Source organism: Labrus bergylta, chromosome 2, assembly GCF_963930695.1.
Source record: "Labrus bergylta chromosome 2, fLabBer1.1, whole genome shotgun sequence".
Classification (NCBI taxonomy): Eukaryota; Metazoa; Chordata; class Actinopteri; order Labriformes; family Labridae; genus Labrus; species Labrus bergylta.
In genome coordinates, this window is record NC_089196.1 from 25,000,741 (window position 1) to 25,021,305 (window position 20,565).

Here is a 20,565-nt window from a genome sequence, read left to right on the forward strand (position 1 = left end):
TAAAATGAAAACTATAATTTGGCTATATTTTTCATGTTCTATCAATGAAGGTGGCAGTGATACTGAAACACGCTGTCGTTACAGTGCGTATTTATGGAGAGCTTACCACCAAGTGTTGCCATATTAGACTCGCTTCAATGAGCAGCATTTTCACAATTGAGCTACCCGCCGACGTGTGCTGCTCAGTGGGGGGGGGGAGGGAGCTGTTATCAAACTAGTGTGTGTGTGTGGCAGAGAGAGGCGGTAACCCATTGCTTGAGAGTGTGTCTGTGTGTGTGGAGAGAGAAAGAGAGCGCACGCTGCAGGTTGGCGCAGGCACCGGTCCGGGTGAACAGAGCGTTGTGCGCGGCGGCAGCATGGCTTCGTCTCACGGGAGGAACGACGTGCGGTTTGCCGACTGGATGGCAAGTTTACCACCGAGCATGCACACCATCCCGCTCACCAACTTGGCCATTCCCGGTAGGTGTTTCTTTACGATACCACTGGGTAATCGGGTGTGGAGCGTGCCCATGCTTTCATTATCCACGCGCCATGCATGCATCTGCAGACGACAAGTAGCGCTGTGTTTCAGCTTTATTAGTTTTCACACTTGATGTTTAAGTGCTTTGCAAATGTGGACGTTTTACTTTGCACCCTGTGCATTTCTGCGACTTTAGTTTCGTTGTCCCTCGTTGCAACAAAGGGTAAGACCTGTTGCGCAACGTAAGAAGTGGCCATGTATTTGAAACTCTTCCATCTTTCACTTGTTTCAGTCCGCTTACTTAAGGTCACAAATACCAACAAGAGAATTTCAGGCTGACCCATCTAATATTTTACATGATCAGAAAACCTGAAAAAGCGAATAACGTCATATGGAGCTGCATCAAAGATCCTGAAATGACAGCTGTACCACGCTGCTCTGTGTTAGCCCTTTGGCTTAAGTGTGTTTTTGGGTGGTGGCCACAGTGAGGAAGAGACAGACATAGAGAGGGATTCAGTCCCTTCACTCTGATGATCGCTCTCCTTCCCATAAATGAGCTGTTGGACCTGTAGCCAATCATTGCGCAGGTCTCCTTCAACTCCATTCAAATTGGAAAGTGTGGTTGTAAAGCACACCACTGATCTGACTGATGGAATTGCTTATGAGCAGCCAGTTAATTCCATATCTGCTGCCTGGTGATAATCACACCTCCACACAAAGCGCTCTCATTCTTCATTTTTATTCCTGCGTATCTAGTCCTTTGCACTCATCCCTCTCTTTTCCCTCTTTCCAAATTCTCTCTCTCTCTCTCTCTCTCTCTCTCTCTCTTTCTGTCTCTTACCACCTTGAATTTGATACCTGGTGTGTTCAGGGTTGGCATCTGATATTGTGGCATTTCAAATGCAGATGGCTTTGAGTTTAGTGTCCAACATGACGTATTATCAGCACTGACCATGCACTGTGTTTTATGGAGCTCAAGACACGTGCCATTCATTACAGGTCTAATCAAATAAGAACTGATGGACAGTCACAGCACGGCCTATATGTTTTGCTGGATCACGTATGTGCTTGTGTTCAATGCCAAGGCAACATGCTCTGTTCCATTTAATTAGGCATCATTACTTCTCGTTGGCCCTGCTCCCTCAAGCGCAGCTCAACTGAGTTGATCCTCCATTTGGAAGCAGACTCTGTAAACATCCCCTGATTCTCTGCACTTTGTTTTGTTTGTGTCTCGCACAATTGGCAAGATAAATGTCATGATCTGCAGGATTTTATGAAACCCTATTCAGCACTGACCATGTGTTCTTCTGCAAATGTGTGTATGATTATTTTTTTTTAAAGTGTGTCCACCTATCACATCTTTTGTTTTACTTTGCAATGTAGCGTTAAAAGCTTTTAATGCTGAGGACAGAATTCAACAGGGAAAAACAAGGAACTGCATCATTTCCTAAATGAGTTTTGTACTACTACTGAGTTGGAGTTGGACAAGGATAATAACACACTATCATTTTAGACTCTTCATGATGTGAAACCCTCAACATGCAGCCTCTGTGGCCTGTGATTCAGTAATGCTATTTGTTTTTCAGGGAGGGAAAAAAGCTGTATCACCAGGCGACAGCCTCATTGATCCAGGCCAAAGTGTTTTGACAATTTGGAGCACTCTACCATTGCTGGGGTGATGTGATGGTATGGTGCTCTGCTGTTGCCAAAAACATAAACAGTCCCCACTGAGACTGGGCTGCCAATATTGGACAGCTGTACTCATTATAGTACATAAGCTTGAATATGACTGCCAATGATTTGTTGAAGGTTTTATAATGACTGTGAAGACTTAATTTGTATGATTATAGATTATGGAGGTTCACAGAGGTCACTCCTCAGGCACAGAAAGCTAGATGGCTAAAGGAAAATCTAATTAATTAACCTGGGTTACACTTTAGTAGCATGTATTTGGTATATTTGGTATATTTTGCTCATTTGTATGGGCTAAATTAGTTAGAAACATTTTTGCTAACAATTTGATAATCCACAGAACACATTATAAAGTCTTAAATGAGCATTTGTGTTTAACAGACAACAGCTGCTGCATGTCAGAAAGTATCTACTAATGTGCTGCTGTTGCTGTTACCTCTGGATTAGATCTACCAAGCTTGGCATTTTCAAGGTGAAAACAAATTAGAAAACCACAGCACACATAATGTGCATGCTGATCACCGCTGGTGCAAATCCTTGGTCAAGATGATTACATTTTTAGTCTGTTTCGGTTTCTTAGTTTATTTGTTACTTTTATTGTGTGTGCAACCGAGGTAGGCAATAAGAACTGATTAAATTTCCCCCACAAAGGGGTTAATAATCCAGAAGATATTGCCTCATGTAATCTCATAGATGTGGGGGTGCTAACTGTGAAGGTCCCAGTGAATCAGAGCAAAAACATTTACCTGCACTATGCACTGTATGTAACTATACAAATAATTTAATTTACAGGAAACTTTTTTCATTGCAGAGCCTGCAAAGCAAATAGAGATCTTCATACAGAACATACAGAGAATTTCCATATGAAGACAGTTCAAGTAAAATCATGTAAAAACACCATGAAGATAGCTTAAAAATATGTGAAATTTGTTCACAGGATGAGCAATAAAAGACTTGTAATGAAGGGTAAACTTTCATCGATCTTTGAAAGGTCATGTTTAGTTAGCCTTGGAGGTACTGGGATTTGAAAAGGGATTTAAAAATCGGTCCAAAATATCTAAGGGGCCGTGAACTGAATTTGTACACATGGTTTTTTCATGCCGTCTTTTTTAAATGAAAGCCTTCAAAACAACTCTGGATTTAATTGAAAGCCAATAAAGGGAAGCCAGTGCAGACGAGAGGATGGTCTCTCATCTTGACGAGCATTGCTTTTTTATTTATGCTCCAAAAGCTGCAGGCGAGACAAGGTCGACTGGCTGACTCCCACAGACAGAAAGCTACAGTAATCAATAGGGAAGCAGATAAAGGCATGTCTCCAGATGCTTGCATGAAAGAAAATGTTTAGATCTACAAGATAGAAAAATGTACCTCTTAGGACAGAATTGGAATACATTTGTTTGAGCTACAGACACATGTTTAGCAAGTTAGCTTCTTAAATCCTCAAGAAATTGTTTTATAACAATAGCAAATGCACACATGGTGCAGCAATATTTCATTAGTGTTGGCAAAATAAGCAAATTAACAAAGTTTTTTTAAAAGTTGAATCCACTGAAACATTTCCTGACAAATTAACAGGCTCTAACATAGAGCCCTGTGGCGCACCAAAGGTCTTTTCCACAAATGCTTTTAAGAGTTGCCCTTTCACACATGTCACACAAGGCAGGAGGTAGTCTGTAAGAGATTATCTCAGATGCATTTACAATATCAACATAAGAGTGACAAATGAAATACAGACAAGCAGAAAAGAGTATGAGGAAGCTATGCATGCATGCGATTTCAATGATGTCATCAACAAGGTATTTTGCTTGTGGTATATGCTTTAAAAAGTACCTGGCCTGTTCACACACCACTTCAATAAGATAATACACAGACATGGACTAGCATGCAAGTCCCTATGATGTCTGGTTCAAGTGATTTGGCAATTTGTGTTCTGACATGCAGCTCCTCGAAGCAATGTCAGAGCAGGTTAAAGAGTGAAGTGCTTGTGGGGAAGAAGATGGATGCAGAGGTATACAAAAAGTTATAACCAATATTTTTTGTCGTTAAGAGAGAAAAACCACCGCAAGGCCAAGTCCTTAATTTAAAAAAACAACATGGTTGAGAAAATGAACGATTCTAATGATCGATTTTGTCAAGAGCAGCCGCTGAGGTCCAACTGAATTAAAATTGCATGATTCTCAGAGTCCAAAGATGCCAATAAATTATTTGTCACTCTTGAGGAGAGCTGACTCAGAGCTGTTGTGAAACCTAAATGAAATTTGTCCAAAAAAGGAAAAGAGCTGTGAAAAGACACCATAGGTAAAAAAATAATAATATTTAAAAACACTTCAGAGACAAGAGGTTATTGAGGACTGTCAGATTAAGATTGGGTTTCCTTATCACGACGCAGCATGGAACTTAGTGAGTTGTTTATTTAGGAGTTGAAACAGAGTTACAGAGTTCTTCATTATGCTGTGATTCATTATATTATGCAGTAGCCAAGGCGGTGTGGTTATTATATAAGGATAATACATCTTTTCATTAGCATAATCCTGCCAGTCCTCTGTTGGTCAAAAGTACATTGTTTGTGAGATAAGAACATGGTAGCGTTCAGACATGACTCAGCTCTCTGTGTCGGCCTAACATGCCTCTTTGGCCTTACACCGTGCCAACCAATCAGGTTCAGTCGGATGACTTGTTCCTGTTCTACTCTGCAGCGAACAGTGGACGGGGTGAGGTTATGATAGCAGATTAAAGGTGGAGGTCAAACAAGGAGGAAAACGTTACAAGTTTCCTTTCCTAAAATCAGTGGGAGACACGGTGAGCTGTTTTTTTTTCTGTGGCTATTGTTAGATCACCTAGGTGAGCGCTGCGGACTGCCTAGCTGCAGGTTCCTCTGAATGAGGTAGTCAGCAAAGCGGGGCTGCCAGAGGTACTGTGAACTGGTTTCTCTGTGGTTCTGTCACAATAAAATCATTCTTTCAAAATTCAGGAAGGGGGATTGGCTGTCAGAATTTCAGTGCTATTAGAACTATGACTGACTACTGTCATTATCAAATATATAGTTATCATTTGGTGAAGATATAATCAGCATCTCCTTTGTTGTTTTAACCTTCAAATTAAATAGTATCAGAAAAACACGAGTGGCTTTTATCTAGTTAAGATTAGTTAAGTTAAGAAATTAGATTTTGTTTGATTTCATCGCAGCTTGTCGAAGGGATAAAAGACCTCAGAAATACTAGAAACCAAAGTGTTAGATATTCATGGCTCACGGGAGGCATACTTAACCTCTCCAATAGCTGGCTGTGACTGCTTAAGGATTTATTCAGAGGTAAGAAATGAATACCATTCCTCAGGCAAGGGAGACGACAATTGTATTAAGTTGAGATGACCTTGCAGGCGGTAAGATCAAATCCAATGCAAAAGAGGCGTCGCCATTCTTGTCAGCTCCGTCGGGACGAGAAGGCCAGCCACGGACTTCTGGCTGTAAATCTTTCAATCAGTCACTTGACTAGTTCATGTGCTGCCACTTTACTCCCTGAACAAGAAGGAGGAATTGCATCCGATGCAAGGAATAAACACTGGGAGTGTAGCAGGATGTTTGAAGGGCAGGAGATCAGCCAGAAAAAAACGATTGGAAAATCAGAAGACGTGAAACTGAAATCAAACAAAGGAGGAGGAAATACTTTGATTGTGTTAGAAACAATATCCCTCCCAGACACATTAGGCAAATGGTTCGTAAAGAGGTTGGAATTGTATGGATACTTTCTATAATAGTAATGTCATTATCCATCCATATTCATTTTAGCTCAACTTGGACTTGATCAGATTAGTGTTTGACTTGTTGCTCTTTCTTTATATCGTACATTTATGTTTTTGGACAATGACACCAATTTACAAGAGCTTTTTTTCTAGCAGTTTTAACTTAAACCAAAGTGCAGCAATTGTATTTTAAGAACAAGACTATTGCAATCATTTTTATACTAGAAGCTGTTTCACAAAGTATTTTGTCAAAACGTTACTAAGATTAACGTAAAGACATGGCTCAGTATGGTTTCAGTTTCTCACAAGGCTGATTAACCTCACTGCCGGTGTTCTGTAAAATTGTGCTTCTTTGTCAAAATGTGCTGCTATTGCGCAAATCGATAACAGAGGCTATCAGTATCCCCTATCAACTAACTCTCCCAGGACACAATAACTTCATATAACACCACTACTCACTCACATTGTCAGAGTACGAGGAGCATGTTTTGACCCTATTACAAAAACTTTGTTCAGGTTTGTTCTTAGAAGAAGCAAATCTCAATAGAAGAATCACTTTATATGTCATCATCAGTCGCTGAATTTGCTCTGTACAATAAAGGGAAGCATTTTTCATGGACGTAGTACTAATGATTCACTGATCCAACTTTTTGAGCAGCTTTGGGTATCTGCTTACTGATCCAATGATATCCGAACAATACTAGTGTTACACTAATAACCATTATTCCTCACTTTGAGGAGGAGACTGGGAATTGTTTCTTCTTAGTATGTCGGGGTGGTGTTTGAACTTGTCGTTTAAACTCCATCCTTTGAATCATTCGCTTTGCAGAAATTGCAAGAAGTTGGATGCATTAACAAGTGTGAAATGCATCCAAATTGATTTACTTCCTCCACGCTATGTTGACTATAGCAAAATGCACAGGAACTACCAGTGCACTAATGACAGTTACGCTTTACATGATGTGCTTGCTGTAAATAAAGAATAGCATAGCACTGAAGTGAGTAGAGGCCTCACATAAGCCTCATGTGTGGGTCCCCTGGACTTGCCCAGTGTTACAAATACCCGATCTAGCTATTTAAGTCAGTATTAGACCGATATGATACCAGGATTGGCTCGGCACATCCTTAGTGGTGACAAGAACTACAGGTCTTTTCTCTGCACATGCACAGAAATTAGCATCTCTACAAGGAGTACTCTCTGATAAGGCCGAGAAATTAGTAACCTGCAGGAAGACAATTATTTTGATAATCAACAATCAACAATTAACAAACGAGAACAATTAGCCCCATTGGAGATATAAGTAGTTTGTGCACAATCCACTTGAAAATAATGAAAAAGTGCAGTGCGGTGGAAGACAAAGTAAGTCTAAAGAATAGAGGGCTGTATAAGTGGAGGTATGGAGCAACCCTTCTAAAATGACTTTAAAAGCATACAGAAGAAGATCCATGCTGGGAGAGTGTGGAGTGAAGAGGATGGAGAGTGTGAAGCTCATATCTGTCTTTTCAGACCTTCACACTGTCTCTCCTCTCCTCAGCATCCTCAGATGCTTTTTGAAAGTGTCCCTGGTGAGCATTAATGATTTTTCATGAAGAAAAAGGCGTGAACCACCAGTTGTTCTTCTCTGAATGGTCTGCTCTCATTCAGCAGAAATGACTCAGTTAACACGGGTCAGTTCTGCAACAGTAACATGCATAACAGACCACCCCCGTCATGCTCACCCCCCTTATCATTGTGACCATTAAGTGAAACTCTGTTATCGTTGTTTCAGCTTGTTTCAGCGTTTATCTGTTTCTCTTTCACACTTTGACTCTCTCTCTCTCTCTCTCTCTCTCTCTCTCTCTCCAGAGTTCTGCTCTGGCCTGTGTTTGTGTCAGGCTCTCTGACAAAAGCCATCAAACAGCATGAGGTCAGACAGTTTGGACAAATGACAAACGACAGGCTGTGGCCCTTTTTAATCAGTATGATCAGATGAAACTGAAGAACAAGTACCACGACAGAAAGTTTTGTTTGGTGTTGTTTAGGCCACAATGGAAGGAGTGATGTAGGTTTACTTGAGATAGCATAAGTCAAAGACTAGCGTGATCGCTGTATAATTATACTCCCATGTATGATAGCACACCACAGCTAGTCTCAGGGCCTCAGTGTCTGTTGACGGCACTTTTTAAAACCCACGACCTCAGTTTCAGAGTACTTACTCATTAATTGATGCTAGGAAATGTAACTTCTGCTTCCAGCTGTAGTGCTAGGTAGTTTGGTTTAAATAGCTCCATGTGCTTAATATTTTCCTTTAGTCAAGGGTTTCCAATAAAAACTTGAAAACAACAATGTAAAGGAATCCTTTCCTGGTTTAAGGAGCACCTCTAGACCTGGAAATTGTTCCCTCAAAAAGATGAGAGAGATTAGTTTCTCCTCTGCCATTGTTGTTGAAAAAGGCTGATATCAGAAGTACCACCTCTTCTTTATTATAATTGGTCTTTGAGGGAGAAGTAACACTGATGTGCGGAGTGCTGTTCCAAAAGTTCAACCTTTTTCAACTCAGAGCACAGGGGGAGGGCATTTTTTTTGCTCAGCATTGTTTCTTTTATTGAAAATGGGAGCTGCCCGTGCATAAAAACAGACTTAGTGGACAGAGGAAACATTTCACTTATGCACTCCTGAACATTTATTGAACATTTCAGGCAGACTGCTCCTGACATCTTCCTGAGTTACAAATTCAAACATGCACCTGATAGCAGGAGACTATCCCTGTCAGACAGGAGCGGGTTGGGGGTCTCAGGAGGCAAGACATGTAACGAGGTAAAATGAAAATGAGATCTGTGGAAAGTCTGAGTGAAATGTTTGACTGTTTGCATTCACACATGCAGCTCACCTTGAAGATTTTAGGAAGTTTTTTTTTTTTTTTTAGTTTTGTGCAAGTTTGAAAGGACTATATTAGATTCTACTTTTAAGTCTTATTTCTAGGAATCAAACCGCTGAAGAATATTAAAACCTTTCGTACATTATACTCTGTCTAATGAATGAGGAGTTTTTTGTTCTGGTTGACGAGAATGAAAGGGAGATGACTCAGATCAAAGACACAATCATTTGCTGAAATTTGCATGGGCGAGGTTGGAGCAAATTGTTTTCCAATGTAAACAATAATCAATCAATCATTTTTAAATCCCTGGTAACATGCTGATTTGTTTTCTGGAAGCTCTCTCTGCAGGATCTTATTGATGCTTTGCACACATGGCAGAAAGTCTCTGGTGTCCCATAAGGTTGTTTCTCTCTGCTGTTGCCATCATGCATAGGCCTTTTCTGTTTTACATATTTAAGGTAGTGCTTGTTAGTAATGCACATGTGAGCTTTACTAGATTTCCTGTGGTGTTTAGAATTCACTAAATCTCTGAAGACGTGCTGTAGTACTATGACACTATAGGGGGCTGTTGAATTAAATATAAGAGCATGCACTTATTTCCCTCACATGTCAAAAATTAAATCAGAAATTTCATAATGAAATGTGCAATGACAGATGCAATCCAATCCAATCCAACTTTATTTATTGAGCACATTTAGCAGAAATGATAGAATGTATTAATTAGACCATCAAAGGAAAAAGAAAATGCAACTTGAGCAAAAGCAAATTCAATTGAATACGTGAATGAAAATCCTGCTTTTTTAGCGGCTGACGACACAAAGAGAAGTCTCTTTTCTGCAGCAACAGCAGAGGCAGCTGTTGCAACTGGTTAAGGTCAAACTGTGTAACGCACTGACCCCGGTGGTACAGCTCGGCCTGTAGTGATGCTGTTTGCTGCCTTGCCCCAGGGCTCAGCTGTCTGCCCTGCTTATGGTCATTCGCTGGGCCCACCGCAGAGACCTGGCACTGGAGTATTTGCTGAAGGTCAAAGGAGGCCCGTGTGTGTGTGTGTGTGTGTGTGTGTGTGTGTGTGTGCGTGCGTGCGTGTGTTTGTGTGTGTCTGTGTGTGTGTGTGCGCGTGCGTGTGTCTGTGTGTGTGTGTGTGTGCGCGTGCGTGCGTGCGTGCGTGCGTGCGTGGAGGACAAATGGATTTTATTGATGACAAAGGGAGGAGGATACCTGAATTACTGTCACACTAATTAGCTTAACACACACACACACACACACACACACACACACACACACACACACACACACACACACACACACACACACACACACACGCAGACACTTTAATCTGTGCTCCCATGAGGGTACGACCCATATCATCTTTATACAAATATGTATCATTGTAGTGCCTCTAATAGGACATTTGTATTTGTATTTGTACCGCACATTAAAAACTGAAAAATCTCATTTGAAAGGACAGATAATAATTAAACATATAGCTTTTTGAAAAATAATGTTTCTAGTGTATATACTTTGAGCATTAGGAATGTTTCAGATATCACTGCTGTCTTATTGACAACAGGACAGCAGCATTGAATGGAAATGTGTTTGTGATGCTCAAGGAACTGACAGATGAAGCTTTGAGCCCTGAGAGCTTTAGAGAAACATTTCCAGTTGCTGTGTATGATCCAGTCAATATTTGTATCAGGACTTCTTCTGTACACGTAATAGACTACAGATATTTTAGTGAGATGACGACGAGCTCCTCAGTGCTTGTTTTAAATATATCTTATCAGTAACTAAAATGAGCAAAGAGATCTATCCGTACATGAAGTTTTGCTGTTATTTTTTCCATTCAGTATCTAGTGGTAGTGGTTCGAGCCAGGATAATATTATCATTTCCTTCACAGCAGTTTAAGGATTTGAAACAAATGAGATTTTCTTCCATAGCTCCCTCCAGAATTGCATCAATAATGCAATACAACAACTCTTGTGGTAAATCGACACCAGAATGGCTCGCTTTTCCAATTCCATTACCTCCCGGAATGATTTTAGTTCGGACAAGGGGAGGATGTTTCTTCTGTACTTGTTCAATGATGAAATCGTGAACCAGACTGTGGATTATTTTAGGACTTATTTGGCCGAGGTCAGACAAAACAGCGACGGGGAACCAATGGCTGACAGAGTTTTCATGTTAACAGTCTTGCTTATATTCCGCTAGCAGGTAAAGCCCACAAATTCCTTTCCACACTTCTCATAGGCTCGAAGGAAGACATTGCCTTTACTTGAAACTCTCCGACATAAACATTCCTTCAGCCTCAGCAAATCATATTTCCTTTTCAGCTCCTATCCAAATCTGCACCTATGAGGTATTTGACATATGTTTTACAGCTACACAGACCTAACAGTAGAATTACCCTATAGGTAGACAACATTAAAATCCTACATTTACAAAAGTTACCGTCATGAATGAATTCATGAAAATTAATACTAACAGACAATCCCAAAAGATGTGTGTGTGTGTGTGTGTGTGTGTGTGTGTGTGTGTGTGTGGCCTCTGATCAGATTACACTTCCACCTGCTTACACTTCTTTAACTTCTTTAAAGTCATATTTTGAAGGAGGTTTAAAGTATCTTGTTTTTAATGTCCAGTTGAAATCTTCCCACATTGGAGCACGTGGGAGAGCAACAACCCTCTCTGTTAAAGGTCTATCAAAGTTTGCTTTATAGCATTTGTCCTTAACAGCTGTAGATAGTGTACCTGAGATACACAGTGTGTTTACTCAAAGCTTCAGTCTTTCTTTATTTGTATTTACTTTTCTATCAAATGCTCTCCAAGATGTCAACTGACCCTATAAAATCTTAATGATTAAATTGAATTCAACATGTCTTGGACCTTATTCCTCAAACAGGAAGAACAATATAGATGCTTATGTTCTGTTAAACATGTAGGAAAAGGAAGTTTGAGGTGAAATGTTAAAATTGATTCATATGATGTGTATGAAACAAAAAGAGGATCTTATAATCTAAAAGGAATGCCCTATACATTGGCAAATGTGAAATAGAGAAAGTCTCAAAACTGCTGAAATAGCAGTTTTATTCATTGTGAACTTTTTCAGAAAATGTGACATTTGATCAGAGCTTATTACGCAGCTGAATACTGTGTGGTACAAAGGTTGTGAGGCCTCTTTTAGTCCTCATTCTGTACCTCTGGAAGTGAGAAATCCAGGATGTACTAGTCTGTCAGGTAAGAAATGCTGAACATAGAGTTTGTGATGATTACCTTCCGCCTTTCATTTCCACACTTATGTGCCACTAGTAACTAATCAGAAAACTTCAAATAAAAGAGGTTATGAGCTCCAAAACACAGAAGGAGTTTCTGACCAAATTTGAACACATTTTGTGAACAAGTAGAAACTTGTGGCCTCAGCAAGTTCAGCCAATTCGGGGGTTTAAATCTAAACACATCTGAAGCCTTAAATTGGAATCACTGATATCACTTTAGAAATTCAGGACTATCACAAAGAATGTGGGGACAGAGGCATGTGGTTGTTTTTCTTGAAAGGCCACTGTGTATTATAAACCTGCTTTAAATTGTTGTGTTGTTTAAGTTGTTTTTGTGGTTTTTTTTTTGTGATTTTGTATGGCAGTTATAACTTGGCCAGGTATCTGTTGTTAAAGATATCTTTGAACCTCACTGGGACTTTAAAATAGAGGTGAAATAGAAAAAAATACAATCCCAAACCATCTCAGTTTTAACTGAGCTGGAAGCGTTGGCAACAACAAGTTAGTTCGACCTTGTGATATTGTCAAGTAGCTATTTCCAAGGTCAATAAATAACTTTGAATTTCAATAAGACATTCAAAACTCAAAAATCTCTGTATTTATTTTCATAGCGTGGACCCACTCATACTGAAATGTCGTTTCCATGGGTGTCCTGCAGCACTACAAAACAAACCTACACATCTACACTCAGTGAGAAAAAGTACACATATACTTGTAAACCTGTAGTCCTTATTGTATGTGCATATTTGCATTTTTCCCTCTAGTAGTAGAGCGTTTATTTCTTTCTAAACATTGGCTAATAGTAGCTGGAGGTGTACAACACAGAGATCACCAACTATCAATTGCATCACAGGATTCTGTATTGAAAAATACATTTACACTGAAAGCCATGAAAGGAGAATGTAAAATATTAAATGCTGCTCTCTGGGAGCTCTGCTCTGCCTGAGAAACACGATGGATGGATCAAACACACACTCATTTCTTTTCAAGTTGCCAGAGTTCATAACTTCAACCCCTGGATGCTTCTGTTTTCTTTTGTCAGTGTTGTTGCCATGGCACCGGGCTGGTTTCTAGCGCTGACCTCACTCTTCCAGCTGTGTCCCACCACAGAAATAAAACAGGCAGTGGTTAATACCTGCATGCACACTCATGTTTGTGTTGTGTTTTTCTCCTTCAGGTTCCCATGATTCCTTCAGTTTCTACATCGACGAGGCGTCTCCTGTGGGCCCCGAGCAGCCCGAGACGGTGCAGAACTTTGTTTCTGTTTTTGGCACGGTGGCTAAGAAGCTAATGAGGAAGTGGTTAGCTACGCAGACGATGAACTTCAACAGCCAGCTTGAGGCTGGGGTCCGCTTCTTTGACCTGCGTATCTCCACCAAGCCCCGAGATCCCGACAACGAGCTGTTCTTCGCCCACGGACTCTTCAGCGCCACGGTCAGCTTGGAGCACTGAATTTGGGTGGTTTTTGAAGTGATGAATATTTTGCCATTCTTGTAGTTGCTAAGTGATGTTTTCACATTTCTGTGTATGTGGCAGCTTGTTTATGTGTAATAGCAGTCTGAGAGCTTAGTCATACAAGGTTCTTCATGGATTTAAAGTGCATCACATTAGTTTTATATTTTATATCATGAGGTGATTTCAGGAATTATGTATTCATGTGTTTTTTTTTTATTTGTGTTTTTAAGGTCAGAGAAGGTCTGGAGCAGATCAGTAGTTTCCTGTCCGCTCATGCCAGAGAGGTCGTGTTCCTGGACTTTAACCACTTCTACGGCGTGCAGAACCTGCACCATGAAAAACTTGTGGCCATGTTGAAAGAGGTGTTTGGAGAGAAACTGTGCCCGGTCGTCTTTGCTCAAGAGGTACCGTCAGATTCAGATACGTTTAACACTAATCAGGGCGAAGGATTAAGTGGTGTTAAGAGAGCCAGCAGCTGACCTCAAACACTCATTCCTGATGCATCCCTATCACCTTTACCACTCTTGATTGAGAGAGGCAAATCACAGGAGCATTTCAGTTTTGTCTGTATTTAAAAAGATTCTGATAATTATTGTTTTCTCTTTCTGTGTTTTGATCACTTGAGATTCTGAATGATGGTTATTACCTCCATTCTGTTTGCCCTTTTGTTTAAAAGTCAAGTAGAAAAGTCCTCCATGCTCAGATTTGTCCCCGTGCTACCCTTTTATATTCATCATTGTTTTTCATGCTGAAAGCACTTAGTGCTTCTAGCTGTCTAACAAAAAAAATCAACATGTTATTATTTCAACAGTTACTTTCATTTTCCGCTTTAGTGCATCCCAAGTTCTAACTAAAATTGTCAAAAAAGTTGATGCTTCGAAACTTTTATATAACACCTGTTTTAAACCGATACTTTCTATGTTATTTTAATGACAGACAGTATAAAAAAAAAACTACAGGTCTTTAGTCATATTTTTAACCAAAAGCTGCTGGGAGTGACAAAAAACAAACAGCGGTGGTCGATTCAAACAGGTCGGTGAATACTGACATTCTCAAACCTTTTAGGAGTCTCATAAGGATGCACAAGTTGAGTTTTATCTCTTACAAACCGACAGAGTGCAGAGGAGGTGACGGCAGAGATGACACAGTCTAAATTGCACAAATATGTTGGCAATGTATTTTTGTAATGTAGACAGTGTGCAGGAGTTTGTTGCAGTTTTTTGGGAATTAAAATCAAGAAATTACTCAGGACTTCTTTTTTTCTTGCAGCGGTATCACATGACTTTCAGTATTTTATCGAAGTATACAAATCACCACCCTCTCTCTCCCCCCACCTTGAGGCGAGGATGAAGAACCTTGAAGGCATTAGCAACATCAATCACCTTAAAAATTCATCACCTCCCACGCCAGAGTCCCCGCTCTCAGACTATAGTCTCCTGTCAGGTGCTGAGGCTTAGTAAGACATAAAATGTTAGAGGAAAGTAAAAGGCCACTAGTGACTGGTGGATTCTGGGAAAATAATGAACTAGCTATCAGTGATCTATAGAGGGCATCTAGAATGGTGTTTAAATTTAGAAAAGACAAATGTCAAATTGGAGTTCTGTTCTCCACAGGTATTATATTCACTCCTCTCTTACCTTTTCCACATTGTTTGAACTACATCTACTCTGCTACTCCCTTGTCTCCACTTCAACCTCAGAGTTGCTTTTCACACACCAAATCTACCTACTGGACAACTTTTCTCCTCCAGCAGAGTTTGGCTTATTTTAGATGATAATAAACCACTGGAAAGTAATCCTCCCCTCAGAGAGAGAATCAAATGAAAAGTCTTGTTTTTTAACTGCTTTTTACTGTTTAACATGGATACTTTTAACGACTAACAGGGGAAATGTATACTTTTGTGTTTGCTTTTCATGCTTTATAACGAGGGAATGCAATTCATCAGGCAATTACTCCTCTTAACTTTCATTTCTACCTCATTCTAATAAAAAAAAAAAGCTTACTGAGTATGTATCCAGGTACTTTTTCAGCTACATGTTCTCATATCCTCCTGCTCCGTTGATCATATTCCTCCCTCCCTCTCCAGGTGAGTCTCCAGTATCTGTGGGAGAAGGAGTTCCAGGTGCTCGTCTTCTACCATCACCCCATGGCCCTGGAGGTGCCCTTCCTGTGGCCGGGCCAGATGATGCCATCTCCCTGGGCCAACACCACCGACCCGGAGAAGCTGGTGCAGTTTCTCCAGGCGTCTGTCACTGATCGCAGGTCAGACTCTACATCTTCTACGTGGCCACTCTATTTCCATCATGCAGGAACTGAAAAGGGATTCGAAATTTGTAAATGCACATTATTGTTTTTTTAGGCCTCAGTTTTGTTGCAGGATCTTTACCTGTGTTGAATGTTTAAAGCTTTACAAATGCCCTTCATGACAGCCAATCATGATTGATCTTTGGAGCATGGCTTTGATTTATTGTCATGAGAGTTCAGGTTGTAAGATGTTCAGAAAGATATGACTTAAAGACGGTTAGAGGAATTGGTTAGAATTTCACTCATTTGAACATTCAACTGATGCTAATTTTACATTTTTGCACAATATATCTTTTTGTCTGACTAGAACATCAATCTGTTTCTGTGTGGGCTGATAAAAGAATTCCTTCTTAAGTCAAGTGGGGTTTATAAATATGTTAAGTACCACTCTGCTGCAGGTACCATAATGTATTTTATATAAATCATATGCAAACAAAAAAAACTGAACAGAAAAGACAACCAAAATAAGGAGTCTAAATGCTTGACCTGTCTCCTGCAGGAGGAAGGGGACCTTCTTTGTGTCCCAGGTGGTTCTGACTCCAAAGGCCAGCACAGTGATGAAGGGCGTGGCCAGCGGACTGAGGGAGACCATCACAGAAAGGTGTGTGCACCTGAAAAGAAATTAGTACAAAAGTTTATGTTCAACACTAGGATTGGCAACGATGCAGGGTTAGCACAACTTGATACAAACAGATATAAACACAAGCACAATATCAGCAACATCTCAGGCGACAGAAATGACCTGATTGACCCCAAACACTTGATGGTAGACATTCACTGGCAAGGACTCCATAAGCAAGTCACATTTGCATTTTGTGATTCAATCCAGATGCAGGTTCATTTCTATAGATATCCCCAGGCGTTTGACATCACCTAGCTGACTCTCTATTATTTTTTTTTTTGAATGCCACAAACCCAAGGCCCCATTTCTCATGTTCTTCTCAGTTCTGGATAAGAACTTTATTTTCCTGGTTCAACCTCAGTTTTGTTTTTCAGCCTTTTTTAATGTCACTCGTTTGACAAAACAATCAGCGGCAAAACAATCAATTTTCCTACCATGAATAATTCATTTGATGGCTCCTCTATCAGCCGTTCTCACCAGGCGCTTGGTTACTTTGATATATGCAGTCTTTATTATTCCATCCATTCGTTTTGCCACACTGCCTGTGTATAAGTCAACAAACCAGGAAAGCAAAGCATGAGGAAAAGACATTTTATCACACAGAAAGCTGGGCGAGGCTCTGCAGCAGTAACACCCTGCCCTGTTGTACCGATCACATGAACATGACCAGCATCTGTTCAGTGTCATCCACACAGCTGGTGTCTGGCTTGCAGATATCCCACGCTGTGAGAAAGAGATCTTTTATCACAGCGTGACCCCCCTCTCTGTGTTAAACCAACCAACCATAAATCATCCCCTTTTCCAACCCCATCTATATCTCTCTTGACTTTATTTCCACCTCCTGCTTTTTCACTCTGTGTGTGTGCGTGTGTGTGCGTGTGTGTCTGATGCGTGATCTCTTGCATCCTTTCAGGGCACTGCCGGGTATGATGCAGTGGATCAGGTCACAGAGACCCGGGGAGAGTGGCATCAACATTATCACAGCTGACTTTGTGGAGCTCGGCGAATTCATCAGTGCAGTCATCACCCTCAACTATCACCTGGATGACGAGGACGATGATGCCACCTGAGGGACCAAAAAGGGAGCACAGACACCACGGGTGGTTTTGGTGTGCGCTCTCACTCTTTTCTCTTTGGCATTTATTTCATGGAGGGAGTCGCACTGCTCCTTTCATTTTCTTTAGGGCTATAGTGAATTGAGCGATCAAATTGTGAAAGGTAGCTGAGGTGAGAGAAGTTTGGATTTGGAGAAACATCACAGATGTTTGGTCGGAGCACAAAGAGCGATGAGGTTCTGTTTGTTTCCTAGTTTTGGGAGATTTTTTTTTTTTTATTAAGTCTGTGTAACTTCAACCAATCAAAATGTAGGCCTGTGCAGGTAGCTACCATTTGTATTTGTCTTATTTGGAAAATCTAAAAGAAGTTTATTGTTCTAGCAATATGCATCCCTGGTCATTGATTGATTTCTGAAAAAAAAAAAAACAAGCAGATTGAATGCAGTGAGTGTTTCTTTAAAGTCATTGTGTTAACTCTAAATGTAGACCTGAAAATAATAATTTCCATATGTTTCATCTGCAGTAATCTCTTAAGTAACAGTCAGTAATCGTCTATAACGTCAGCCTTAGACCTAGACGTGGATCGGGCATCTTTGTATATTCTTGAACTTCTGATTCACTTACTGAAAAAGGCCAGCTTGGCCTGCCGAGAAAAAAATAAACAAATCGTTCCATGTGCACTTCATCTGTTTTTGTGCAGATAAATGAAATAGCATTTTTTAACATTGATTTGATTCGGACAGATAGAAATTCAATCAATGCTACAAGTCATTTGTAATAGCTTGGAATCAAGCGTGACAAATGTATCAGAGAGTGTGGTGGGTGCAGAGTCGTGACAGCCGGAGTATAAAAATACAGTACAGCTGGGTGCTCGAGTCTATCCACTGTCTGTGTCTCCTCCGCAGAATACTTTGCTCCCTAAGTGTGCGTCTATAGTTACCACTGCACTGTAGTATATATACATATGAGTCACCTTCAGATGTATCATTGTGTTATGTCTTTCATAATCAGAGGTGATAAAGTTGCTTAACGGTCGTTTAAAAAAATCTGTTTTATTTCAAGTCAGAAAAGACATCATGATTCTGAGTCAGGATGTGTTGCTGTAACTGCTGTGCTTTGACACATGGGAAATAATACGAGCTCCAGTCATCGCTCGTTGGTGTCCACTTTATTTGATGTTTTCTAAGTGTTTCATTGTTTTCAAGATTCCTGCTGATGTGATACATTTAGTTCACTTTCATGTTTGATGTCTCTACTGCAGTGGTTCTCATCTGGTCTAGTCTAAGGACCCACCACCAAATCCTTCATGAAAATCGTGACCCTAGTTTCTGATAATTTTTCAACCAATCAGATTTATTGAATGTCAGTTTGGACCTCAGATGGTAAGAAACACATGACGGAACAAAGAAAAGTAACAAAACCAACATGTTTTAAGAGCACTTCATAGACTTTTTACACATTTTTTTCCCCCAGTCACATGTTTGCGACCCATTGAAAATGGCTCCTCGACCCACCTTTGGGTCCTGACCCACCCACTTAAGAACCGCTTCTCGAATGCATCTTTTCTTTACCCTACAATGTGTCATATGAGACTGAAACAAACAAAGCATTTCACTTCAGGGTTTTTAAATTGTGTATTAAACAAAAAACTCACACTGGCCCAAACATCTGCACACCTTCTCAGATCAGTGTGGCGTTTTCTGCAGAAAATGTAATCTGTAGGGACATCGTTTTCTTGTTTGGTCATGTAAAACTAATTTAGAAAAATATTCTTTTGTTTTTAAATTCGTGAATGTATGTGTCTTGTGAGTAAATGTGATATTTTTTAAAGTGATTGAGCATCAGCTGGAAAGATATTTTTTGTATTGTATGCTTTAATGTATTAATGAGTTAATGTTTTCAAGTTCAAACTGTACTTCATTCACTTAAGTGTGATTTAATGTCAAATGTTTTATATTGATGAAAGTTTGTACATACTGTAATTGCAAATATAATAATGCTGATGAATTGTAAATGATTGCAGTCATTGATTACTTTTTTTTCTCAGCCTAAACAGCTGTCAGACTGCTTCTTTGTTTTTTTGTGTTGTGGGGAAAAAACTGCTTCAATCTTTATGAAACCCATCTAGGTAACTTTCATTTGTGCAGTTGTTACAGTAGTGTCTTTAATTTGATCTGCATTGTTCTAAAGAGCATGAGTTCATCTCAGCTTTAAAATGTTTTAACCCTTTAAGACCCGTCTTCAGTCTGTTTTCTTTTTTTTAAATGTTGCACTGCTATTACCCCATACAGAACACACACAAATAAAAGACCAGAAAAGATTTGCAAATTGTGTTGTAAAGACTTTTGTGTCTTCCCTGGTCCAAATTGTTGTCATTGCTTTTTATGTTCTGGTGTAAAAAAAAAAAAAAGAGACACTTGCTGTTGTAAAACTCAAAAACTTTTGTTCAAATAGGAGTGAGTCTGTTCTAAGTGGAAAACTGCCAATCAAATAAAGCTTCTATGCCTCAAAGGTGACTTCATTATGTGTTATTTTTATGGCCACTTTCTGTCTCGATAATTGGTTGATAAGCTGCTCGACTTAAAATGGTAAATGGACTTTTTTTAATTGCGCTTTTCTAGTCTTCTGAGTACTCAAAGAACTTTTACACCGCAAGTCACACCTACCCGTTCACACACTGATGGTAGAGGCTGCTGTGTAAAGTTTCCATCAGAAGTAACTAATCCCATTCATACACATGTATACGCCGCCGGTGAAGCAGCGGGAGCAACTCAGGGTTAAGTGTCTTGCCCAAGGACACATCGGACATGTTGCTGCAGGAGCTGGGGATCAAACCCCGAACTTTCAGGTTGAGAGACTCAAAGGGTAACACTCTAAATTGCAGCACTAAAGTTAACTTCAGGCTTTTTTTCCGTATCTTTTGAGAGGAGGATCATGATCCAGTTTCCAGGGTAATGAGGATGGAGGCGAGTGGACAGCCGCATTCAAGGTCACTTTCTAAAAGTCCCTGTTTTGTAACTCAGCATCTGCTATCCTGCAGCCAGGTGTTGCTCATGAGGATGGCACAGAGATGACTGAGGTCCTGAGTAGCTCTCTGTGTGTGTG

General features: G+C 40.1%; 1 protein-coding gene across 1 annotated transcript; it reads left to right on the forward strand.

The window, feature by feature from the left end:
- The first annotated feature begins 228 nt into the window (after positions 1-228).
- Positions 229-19,976, forward strand: plcxd3 (phosphatidylinositol-specific phospholipase C, X domain containing 3). The gene is made up of 6 exons (XM_020646449.2): positions 229-459; positions 13,202-13,458; positions 13,710-13,883; positions 15,566-15,741; positions 16,283-16,384; positions 17,319-19,976. Exons 1-6 carry the CDS (start codon positions 357-359, stop codon positions 17,473-17,475), a joined length of 969 nt encoding a protein of 322 aa, XP_020502105.1. The 5' UTR covers positions 229-356; the 3' UTR covers positions 17,476-19,976.
- Positions 19,977-20,565: the final 589 nt, after the last annotated feature.